Source organism: Protopterus annectens, chromosome 4.part0 (assembly GCF_019279795.1).
Source record: "Protopterus annectens isolate FY-2018-M chromosome 4.part0, PAN1.0, whole genome shotgun sequence".
NCBI classification, from domain to species: domain Eukaryota; kingdom Metazoa; phylum Chordata; order Ceratodontiformes; family Protopteridae; genus Protopterus; species Protopterus annectens.
Window position 1 is genome coordinate 1494545530 of NC_056733.1, and position 12304 is coordinate 1494557833.

The window sequence follows — 12304 nt, forward strand, 5'->3', positions numbered from 1 at the left end:
CATGATAATAGGGTCTATATCAGTTCAACGAAACAGTACATCATCGAATACAACAACCTCGAACTTATAACCACAAAATCTAAAAACATCGAAAGCTCAGAACAGCAAATTTTTTCCCTGGGAAAAAATTCACTATTCCGAGAAACATACACACAATACAAGCACAACAAAAAACAGCAATCCACACATATACACTTAAATCCTACATCTAACCTTACACTAAACTGTACATACAGTACTATCTATCCACTATCCTTAACCCAAGCCCTAACCCTAAGGTCCGTCACTATCACACACTCACCTCACCCGCGCCCTAACCCTAACTCACATACCCCGCCCTAACCCTAAAGTCTATCACTATTGCACACTCACCTCACCCACGCCCTAACCCTAACTCACATTCCCCGCCCTAACCCTAAAGTCTATCACTATCGCACACTCACCTCACCCGTGCCCTAACCCTAAGTCACATACCCCGTCCTAACCCTAACGTCCACACAATCGCACACTTACCTGAACCCAACCCGTAACTTTCCACCACAGTGCTGAAAATAGCGAAAACCACAGAAACAGACAACCAAATTCTTTCCCTAGGAAAAAATTCAATTATCTGCAGCTTCGCTATTTTCAGCGTTCGCTGTTTTCGAGTTGATATTAGACCATTCGAAGTATTAACACTTTGATGATCTAATATAGACCCTGATAATACTAACTGAAATAAGAAGCATGGCAAAAGAAAGCCAGCTCTGACATATACTCACTGACAAGTATTTTATGGCTCAGTGGTAAGCTCTCTGTCTCTCAGAACCAGGGTTCATTCCTAACCACTTATCACTACCTGTATGGTTTGTATTTGCTTTTTATATCTCTCTGGGTTTTCTCTGTATAATCTGGTTTTCTGCCACGATCCAAAATGGGCTGGGTAATCAGCTACAGTAAAGTGTCTCTATGCACAAAGTAGTAACCTTTGATTAAAAATTATATTAATAAATAAATAAATAAATAAAAATAAGCGTATTTCTCATAACTGAAATATTGTTAACAACAGTGACTCTTAAGACCTTTCTGGTCATTTTTCCTGGGTCCAGCCCCTTAATAATTACTAGACTACCATTAACAGGGACGGCCTTTGATCAACTGCTGCCCTAGGCAAAAGGGCTTCACAGTGCCCCCCAACTCCACCCTGTGTCCCCATCTACCTACACCACCCAGATTACTTTTTTCTTCCTTTTTCTCACAGTTTATCTTACTCTTCATTATTTTCTTGCATTCATTCAAAATATTTTAAAGAAACCATTTCTATACTACAAAAAAATAAACAAATAAATAATGGAAAATCGCCCCTGCTAGAGTGGCACCCTAGGCAGCCACCTAGTTGGTCTATGCCTTAGGCTGGCTATGACCATTAATATAGCTATAAACTAGAATTCAGTCTTGTGTCTCTTTTTATCAGCATTGTTTCACACTGCCTGAATGCCTTTTTCAAAAAATAAGACCAAAAGATCTGCACAATCAGCCACCTCCTGTGGAATTATCTGAATCATATTATACAACCCAAACAACCAAATGTGTACATAAACAAAGTTCTCACAGATCATTCATTACATTGCTCTCAGTGTACTGAACAAAATCAATGAACTGCAATCTTCATTGTTTTACATTAAGCATGATGTGCTGGACATCACTAAGACCTGCACATGGTTCCTGCTTATTCTGCATTAAAAGGTTGCACAAACCATTTGCATATGCATGTGTGTGTATGTGTAATAGTTCATGGTTCAAAAGTTCTTAACTGAAAAAAAAAACTCTGCTAGTATACAGCTTCTGAATACTGAATGAGCTGATAGGCAGAACACAGCCATTTCTTACTGAAAATGCCCATAACTTCCTACAGAGCATGTTTTACTGATCTGACAGTTAAGACAATGCAAAGTCAAACATCAAGGGGATTTTTAGTACAGGCTGTGCTTTATTTAACTTTATTTTTAAACTTAACTGTGCAAGTCACCTAGACACAAATGCCTCCTTTTGGGGCAGCCTGGGAGCACTGTCTGGGTAAGTGATTAGTCACATGATTTACAAACTGAGAATGAGGAATGCAAATGCTGGGCAAAGAATACAGCTGGTTACTAGATCACAGCCTTAATCCGACATGTAAACCTGTAAATCTTTGGGCTTATATAAGAGAGTTACCTCCTTCCTTCTACTAATAAATGGATACTTTGAGTTGTTGCCTTAACTCTTTCTTATTAAGTGCATCAGCCTACAACATAATCTCTACATATTGTCTTTCCTCCCACATGTTAAAATGAAAAATAATTATTATTCTAATATTATACTATCCATCAAGTCGAAGGTTACAGACACAGAATGTAAAAGTTTGCTTTGGGATGTGTGGATTTGCAAATGTGAGGGGATATTCCTTTCTACCACCATGAATACATATTACCCTTCAATATTAATTTGATACTAATCACATGTTTATACACCTGGGGACCCTTAACAGGGGTACTCAGCCTTTCAGAATTCATCAGAGCTTGAACTTCTCTTCCTCAATACACTTTACCAGCTTAGCTATAACATGAAGACATAATGCTCAGCCAGTTATTCTAAAACTAGTGTTGTCACACTTAATTTGTAGCATGCATTCCAGTCTTCACGTTTCTACTACTAGCATACCCTTCAGTATCACAGTGGAACAGAATTTCACTCTTCCCACCCTTCCCAATATTGAAACAAATTAACCCATTACTTGCTACCTTTTTGTTCACAGAAGATGGAATGGTTCTTACTGCAACTTTAGACGCAGAAGATGACAATTTTATTTAAACATTGTGTCACTAATAAGCAGTTTAGTAAAGTTACTAGCTTGTTAGTGTTATTGGGAACACATTGCAAACCCAACTTCCTTACAAAAAGCAAAGCTCTTTCAAACCTGTCTACTGAATTCATACCATTTCAACATTTTCACCTTACTGCTGATACTGCTTTCTATGCGGAGATTTAAAGTATGTTTTAAATCATACATCTGAGATCTCACTGTTTTGTCAGTATTTAAAGTCAAGTTATAACACTTCTTGGCTTGAACTTCAGATGGTGTCACAACCTTAGTCAAAAATTATTTCTTAAGATTGTCAACAGTCTGTGCAATCAGTGCCTTCCATCCATCCACAACCCATTTTCAAATTTTCAACATGGAGTCGGGGTGCCATTTCAACAATGACAATCAACTACAGCCAAGGTTCACACCACTGGGTGGCATATATTTCTTTAAAGACTCTTTCCTGTTGGTTGGGATGATAAGACTTTCATCCATTCTGAACAACTACCTTGTAGGATTCCAAATCATCCTTCTTGGCCAGTTTCTTAATGTCAGGCACATTTTTGGGGACTGCAGTTACACACTAGTCCAACCAACTGCTGTTGCAGTTGCTCTAGCTTCCAAATGGTCTTCACCTTTGCCTCCACAATATTTTAACAGTTTCTCCATGGTTGGGATTAGAAGGAAACGTGCCAAAAAGGATCAAGGAATAAATGCACCTTGAAATAAAATAAAAAAAAAAACAAATCTAGTTTTTGCCCCCCTGCATTCCTCATGTGGGGGGCTGCACCCCCCAGACCCCCTGCAAATTATATATACCAACTCTGAGATCACATTACAGTTGGGAAAAGGGTAAATTCCCTTTTAAAGCAGTTCTATGTAGATCACAGTACAGTGGAATCGGGGAATTTACCCTTTTCCCTACTGTAGTGCAATATCAGACTCTGTATATATAATTTGCAGGGGGGTGTGGGGGTGTAAGAGGGATTTGCCCCTTTCCCACTGTAGTGTGATATTGGAGATGGTATATGTAATTAGCAGGGGATGTGGTGGGGAACAGAGGGGCTTGTTCTCCTGCAAAAATAAATAAATATATATATATATATATATATATATATATATATATATATATATATATATGTGTGTGTGTGTGTGTGTGTGTGTGTGTGTTTACTGTGTGTGTTTTTTTTAGATTAGCCAAGTTTTATGTTTGATCCTTTTAGTTTTTGATTATACAGCATATGCCTATATCTATATATATATATATATATATATATATATATATATATATATATACACACACACACACACACACACACACACACACACACACACACACACACACACGTGCATAAGAACAATGGTACAGCTCATGAAATACTTTAGGTCCAGCAATAGTGACAGGCAGTTTGCAGGATTGCAGCCTATGCCTGCTCTCTGATTTCCAATCATAATAATAACAGCAGAGTCTTACACTTGTACAACTTCTGAGTGAAAGAAAATATTGAAATGAAGTTATCATGTACCATTTTAGTTAGGTGTATTCGCAAGGGGATTGTATAAGAAACACAGCACATCTGAAAATTGAAGAAATCATATGAACTAGTACGGAACACTAATGCCGCTGTATCATCCTAAGTGATAAACCGTACTGTGTTATTTATTAGACTCCAAAATGGCTTGATGTAGTCTACCATATTGACACAACTTTGTTTCACAGCCATGCTGTCTTCTTCCCACAATGCACTATATAGTACCATTATATAATACAGTTGAGTCATTGCAGTCTTGCTTCACCAATGCTTTACAACAGCAGTATTCTGAATTTCTGCTTTGTATCTGTGAAGAGTGTCAGTGTATCTTTGATCATTACTCCTACAACATTTTATTAGTAGTATGCTACTAACTGAACTTTTTTCAGTCATATATGTTTTGCTAGATAAAGTTTCAAAATGTCTTGCTTTTGTTAACACTGGCTAAGCAGTGATGTCAGACAGCCTATTACCCTTTTTTGTTAATCATCTGGGAGTAACAGTTCACAATTCACAATTTAAGCTGTTACGACATATTTATTAACTACCTTAAACAAATATGAAAGCAGTTGTCTAATTTGTTTTGTAAACATTGCAAATGCTCGAGATAGTTCAGTACTTCCTGAATGACCGTATAAACCTGAACACAACACAACAGACAGACACAAGGAAATAATATGGCATTTCACAAGCAAGCTGGAAGACTGTGCATTCACAAAGAATGTAAACTGAGGTAAACTCAAGAAACACAGTTTTCTTCATATGTGCCATTTTGGGGATTGGACTGGAAAACAGAACAAAAAATAATATGCAGTTAAAAAAGAAAAACTTGACATCTGTCCAGAAATAACTTTCTTACCAGGAATTTGTTATACTACTCCAGCAACCACAGCAAAAAAAAAAAAAAAAAAAAAAAAATATATATATATATATATATATATATATATATATAGATATATATATATAGATATATATATATAGCTACTTGTGTGTCTGACTGTGTGTGAGGGGCGCATACATACATACATACAAGAACACATATGCACACACATGGAGTTCTTTTCTCTGTTTTTGCAGTGAAAACCAGAAGTATAATGCCCTTACTCCATCATTGATGGCTCTTTTGTTTCAAGGATGTGATCAGTTAGAATCCATGGCATGGACATTTCAATTGGGAACTGGATCCTACGGCCCATGGTCAGTTCAAGGAAAAATTCTCGAAACCACAACTGGGACAGGTCACAACACTGCTGCAGGGCTTCTGAAAACATGAACAAATACATGCATATATGTGAGACGGTGAAGTATGGTCAAAGGCTATGTCAAGTTACGAACAAATACATTATCATGTGTACTGTAAAGACTGTAACTAAAGAATGGAAATATTACTAGCTTCTTTTAAAAATGTACTTTGTTTCCACCAGTTTTTTTCAAAAGCATTAATCATCCAATGATTTACAGTTTCAACTACAGCCTTCGTACACTCACATCTGCAGCTGCTAAATGACTGCCTTTCTGCCCTTCACATTAACACAGGCTATTATATGTACATTGCAAAAGGAACATAATTATCAACCAGCAAGACTCATACACGTTCCCTTTTTGCAAAGACAACGTTGAAGCATTTAGATGTTTGCTGGAATTAAAAATTACATATATAAACTGTGAAATGCCAGAAAGTATGTCCTTCTGAAAGGGCATAGAAAAATGAACAGTGCATGCAAAATTTGCTCTAGGTAATTTAACGTTGACTAATGTTGCCAAAAATGGGCATGAGTATTTGCCAGTGATAAAAGAGTTGCAGAACTGGCCTACTCCAACCTTTGCCAGGGACCCATGCCAATGGCAGAAAGGGTCTATGTACCCCTGTTGACCAGTGTGTGTGCCCAACAAAAAGCCCAGCAGCTATGGGTCAATAAGAAACTAGCCGGCTAGTGTCCAGTTGCCCATTTTGGGTTGCCAGGGATAGCTCTGTTGAGCAAACGCTGGATGTAAAACCAGTACAAGTTCACTCAATATAAGTTCACTGACAGGATGTAGCCTGGAAGTGGACGACATGATGGTAATAAGGAGGCAGGACATTCTATGAATCCAGAAGACATGTTCTGTTTGTTGTTCTCTTGTTGTTGTCTGATGTTGTACAAAACAGTGGTTTGACCAGTACTACTGTATGGTACAGAAACCTGGGCAGTAAAGGGAGAGCAGATTAGGAAGGAAGAGGTGGTGGAAATGAACTGCCTGAGATGGATGGTAGGATGCATACCTTGGGACACATGAAGAAATGACGACATAAGAGAAGTCATAGTAGCTCCAATTGCAGAAAAGATCAAAGAGAACAGATTACGGTAGTTTGGGCACATGGAGAAAAGCATAAAACAATCTGGTGAAGTAAATGAGGGACAGACAGGGAAGAAGGCTAAAGAAAATGACAGCATCCAGCAAAGAGGTGAATGGATCTTGTGAGAGAAGATCTGCAACAGTTGGGCATGAGTGACAAAGAAGGCAAGAGTGTAGCACTGAATCGTGACAGATGGTGACAGTTAACACGACACCCCGACCCCACTCGGAGGGAAAAAAGGGGGTTAATGATGATGATGACTCTTTGCATATGTCTAGCAATGCAGCCATATTAAATCAGGCCATCACATTTTGCATGCAGTTTCAGTGAACTATGCTAACAGAACATGCAATACACTGAGTACAAACAGATCATGTTTAGATGGCATGAGGCTTGGGAACCAAGGTTAAAGAGGCATGTAGACATTTACTGTGTTTTGGTATTATTAGGAGACATTTCAGACACAATGAGTTAGTTCATTTGGACTGATATGCAGAAACTCACAGCAGTACAGTCTATAGAAGTTTGGTACAGACACTCGAGTGAATGCAGAATTCAGGTCAAATACCCAGCATTCCAGAATATTAATTATATTACTCAGGCGGAAAGGAATATGAGTGCATAAGCTATGGACATAATTATCAGCACTGTTATTGGAGACAGTAAGATTTGATATTCTGAGTACAAAATTTATAGACAGTATAATGAGTGCAGAAGCTACTAACATTAAGATTTGATTCAGATATTATTGACATTTACCTCCACTGTACATAATAAAACATTATTTACCAAACTAAAGTATATGCAGATGTTTGTTCTGAAAGGCACAAGAAGATTTGGCACATAAAGGAGACACTTGTATCTGTTCAGCACAGTTCTGGGTAATTAAGATAAAGGCATTCATTACAGTCTCATTACAGTTTCTTTCAGTAATTTCCAATTTATTCCAGTACTCTACAGTCCAATAATTTCTTACAATGGCAAGCCAGTATCGATGGGGGACAATATTTGCAGTTAAAGTAAGTCCCAAAACTCCACAGCAACCTTTCAAATCTATCAGCAGTCAGATTATGTATATTTACAGAGCAGCAGTATTCCTGCTTCAGAAAATCTACAGTAAAGCCTCAAAGAACTTCAGACTCTCTAAGATACCAGTGTCAAGGACATTATCCAGTTTACTGCAATATATCGGAAAACTTCACATCTCCCAAACAGATGACAGCCTTCCAGTGTGATGTAACAGAGCCAAGAAAATCCTTACAAGAGTGAATGTAGAGTTCAGGTCAAATATCCAGCATTCCAGAATATTAACTATATTATTTAGAAGGAAAAGAATATGAGTGCAGAAGCTACGTACATAATTATTAGCACTGTTATTGGAGACAGTAAGACTTGACGATCTGAGTACAGAATTTATGAACAGTATAATGACTGCAGAAGCTACTATCATGATTTGATTTGGACATTGTTGACATCTACCTCCACTGTACATAATAAAACATTCTTAACATAACTACAGTGTATGCAGACCTTTGTTCTGAAAGGTACAATATGATCTGGCACATAAAGGAGAGACTGGCACCTGTTCAGCACAGTTCTGGGTAATTAAAAGATAACGTCATTCATTCCAGTCTCACTCAAGTTTATTTCAGTTATTTCCAGTTTATTCCAGTATTCTACAGTCCTATAATTTCTTACAATCGTGATCCACTATCAATGGGGACAACATTTGCAGTTAAAGTATGTCCCAAAATCCCATAGCAACCTTTCAAATCTATCAGCAGTCAGACTACATGTATTTTACACAGCAGTATTATTACTGCTTCAAAAAATCTACAGTAAAGCCTCAAAGAACTTCAGACTCTCTAATATACCAGTGTCAAGGACATTATCCAGTTTACAGCAACATATCGGAAAACTTAACCATCTCCGAAGCAGATGATAGACTTCCAGTGTGATGTCACAGAGCCAAGAAAATCCTTACAAGAGGGAGTATGAAAAAGCAGCACGAGATCTGGCAACCTTCTTAAAGCAACTTCAACTTTACTCAGGTGAGCAGTCACATTTGTTACATTGCACTTTTTAGCTAAATCAGTTAGTAAATCTCAGAAGTGTTTAAATACATCAGTAAATGTAAATTGTACAAATATGTCAAACAGTACTTCTACAGGAAAGGCACCTAAATATTTGGTTTAAAGTTACAAACTGGGTAAAGCAGCCTAAAAACTTTGTTCCAGGAATGTTCATTTAAATTTTAACATTATTAGTAGAAGAATATTAAATCTTTCTAAACGTAAAAGGGTTAAAACACAGAAATACACTGTAATAAGTAAGGTTACACACACTTTCTCATGACACAAATTCTAGTTTACAATCTTTAGAAATCAATGTAGATGCTACAGCACATAGGTTCATAGGTAGTTACTGGGCTATTGACCCAAAGGTCTTTGTAAGCCTAGCCGTGTGTGCCAAATATAATTCTAGAGAAACCTAATATAAAGGATCTTGTCTAAACTTAAGATCTTGGTTAACAAAGACTGCCCATATCAGGTCTCTATCACTTAATCGAAATACATATTCTTCGAATACGTTCATCAAACACTAATCAACAAAACTCATTTCAGCAAACTCCAGACTTTTACCAGGGTTAGGAATGACTCACCTACCAGCACTCCAGAAAAGACACTGTACTAAATCAAACCCACCCAAGTGGGGGGCTTTTCCCATCACACTCCCCAATGTGGGGGGGTATGCCCCCAACTACACACACACACACACACACACACACACATATATATATATATATATATATCTATATACACACCAATTCCGAGATTGCATTAGAGTGGGGAAAAGTTTTGGTGATGCCCAAGTGCATCTTAACCCTGGGAAAAAGTCCAGGGTTCGCTGAAAGGAATTTCACTGATTAGTATTCGATGAATACGTATTCAATGAACAATGAATATGTACTTCAATTCAATAATACAGACTTATAATTTAGGACAGTCATAGGTGAAATTCCCGGCAGGAATTTATGGTTTCCCATCCAGTTATCCAGGCTACACTTAAAAAGGGTCATAGAGGGGCTTTGTTTGATGGGAACTGGTACCCTATTCCAGAAGACTGGCAACCTCTGAGAGACATATCTGTCTCTCCAGCAGGTCCTATTTATATTACAGGCCAGGTTAAGGTCCGTGGAGCAGGTGACCCTTGTCCCATTTCAGTTGCAGATGTGCAGCATTTCCATTAGGTTTGGATCTGAGATTGCTCTATAGGCCAGGCACAAGTCTCCTCTAAGTAGTCTGTATGCTACTGAGTACAGTGACAGTGACTTCAATCTGTCAATGTATGACATGTGCTGAAGACACTGAATGTTCTTGGTTAGCAATCTCTGTGGTCTCTTAAGTTGCTGCAGATGCCTGATAAGGTGCATACCAAAGGGAGCACCGTACTTAATTACTGGCCTAATGAGGGTCAAGCACAGGGATGCTCTTGAGGCAATGACTTTGCCAATGAGGTGTGCAATATAGAATACCTTCCTTACCATACTAGACACATGGTGGTCAAAGTTTAGGCTATAGTCAACTTGCTTTCCTCAGTGTCTCACTACTGAGTTGTTACTTAGGGTATTATTATTATTTATATAACAGTCTGCAGGGATATCATTATTACTGAAGGGGATGATAATGCATTTTCTGCATTGAGTTTGAGTCCATGGCTTTGGCACCAATCACTGGTTTGTGTAAGTCCCTCCTGATGTATATTGACATTGTTTGGGGATTCAGTGATTGCACCTAATTTGCAGTTGTCAGCAAACTTAGTCAGCCATAGCCCCTCTGTTTTGGCCCAAACCTCTGATAAGTATATTCAAAATAATAGGGGGCCCAGCACTGACCCCTGTGGAACTCAACTGGTGACAGGTATGCTGGTTGAGGTAAAGTCCCCAACTTTGACTGAGTGTGATCTGCTGGTGAGCCAGTTAGCAACTCACCTGACAACATACAGGTTGATATTCAACTGGGAGACTTTATCAATGATGCCCGAATGTGGGATTATGTCAAAAGCCTTAGTTAAATCACGGTAGGCTGTATGCATAGATTTGCCTTTGTCTATGGCTCTGGTGATGTTTTCACAGAAGTCCATCAGGTTTAATAGGCATGACCTGCCTTTGACAAAACCAAACTGTGCTGAATCAAGGGTTTGGAGATCACCTACATTCTTATTTATAATGTCCATGATGATTTGTTACATGGCCTTGCAGATAAGGCTGGTTAAGCTTATGGGTCAGTAGTTCACAGGGTCTGTTACTTTACACCCATTATGAAGGAGGATGATGACAGTTGCTGTTTTCCATTCATCAGGAACAAAGCCAGTACTCAGGCTCTGGTTGACAAGAGTACCTAATGAAGTTGCTAACTCATGTTTTAGACCATTTAAAATGCAACCTGGGATACCATCCAGTCCCATACAGGCTGTGTTTCTGGACTTGGAGAGAGCATTAAAGACTTGTTCACTTTGGAGATGCAAGGTGGGAGATGTAGAAGGAATGATTTATGGAATGTCTGGAGGGGACAGGGGGTGAAATTTTCACCAAACCTGTCAGCCAATAGGTTAGCTATTTTTGCAAAATCAGTCTGTGTAATGATCCACAGCTAGTTCAGCACACATTTGGGTCCTACCTTTTAGGTTATGGATATAGCTGAAGAATGCCTTATGGTTATCCTTAGCTATGGTTGCTACATTTTTTTGATTTTTTTGAAGTTGCCCTTAGAGGATTTTACAAGTTGTCTGATTTGTTTGTTCAAGCAGAGGAGGCCCCTTACTGTATAACTTATTAATGCTAGACATCCACTAGGGATGCTTTTTTTTTCTTTTGAGGATATTGTTTTGATCCTATCAGGTACAGCTATGTCAATACATTTGTGTAAGTGTTTGTACAAGGCATTTGTGTATACCTTAGTATAGCTGTCAATGCCATCTGTAGGAACAGGAGCTTAGAAATTATTTATTCCACCCCTTAAGAGGGTATAATTAGCTTTAGTGACATTTTTACCCTGATTTCACCTAAGAGAGGTTCAGGTGTTACAGCTACTTCAAATGTGACTGATTTGTGATCAGATTTAACCAGTGATGGTCCTATATTTGTGAGGGTGCAATGGTCACCCATGTTGGTGAGGACTAGGTCGAGAATATCTGAGCCCTTTTGGGGTTGCATACTATTTGTTGACAAAATCCAGGAACCTTTGGGCGAGCATACTGGTTCTCGTATAAGTTTCCTACTCAATGGAGGGATAGTTAAAATCACCCATGACTAGAGTGTTTGGATTTGACTGACTCAAGTAGCTCCAAATAAACAATGTGGGTATCTTTGTTCATTTAAAGGGGTCTATAGCTAACGATGACTTGAAGGGGGGGAATCTTATCCACAGTTAGCTGAACTTGGAGTAACTCCATGGAGTTTTCCTGTCTAACCAGTCTAGACGTGTACTTACCTTTGATGAAGATAAATACTCCTCCTCCTTTGGTTTTCACATGTTCATTTTATGGTCTGAAAGTGTGGAAGGCATTGTAGTCTTGCAAGGCCGGGATACTCTCTACCGCCCTGAACCAAGT

At 38.4% G+C, this 12304-nt stretch overlaps 1 protein-coding gene across 2 annotated transcripts in view; it reads right to left on the reverse strand.

Annotated features, from left to right (window-relative positions):
* Positions 1–12304, reverse strand: part of CYFIP2 (cytoplasmic FMR1 interacting protein 2) — a 2832302-nt gene that overhangs the window by 1176102 nt on the left and 1643896 nt on the right. For both annotated transcript variants that reach the window (XM_044069335.1, XM_044069334.1), the window contains exon 17: positions 5458–5614. In XM_044069335.1, coding sequence (XP_043925270.1) covers positions 5458–5614 — 157 coding nt within the window. The remainder of the gene's footprint in view (positions 1–5457; positions 5615–12304) is intronic.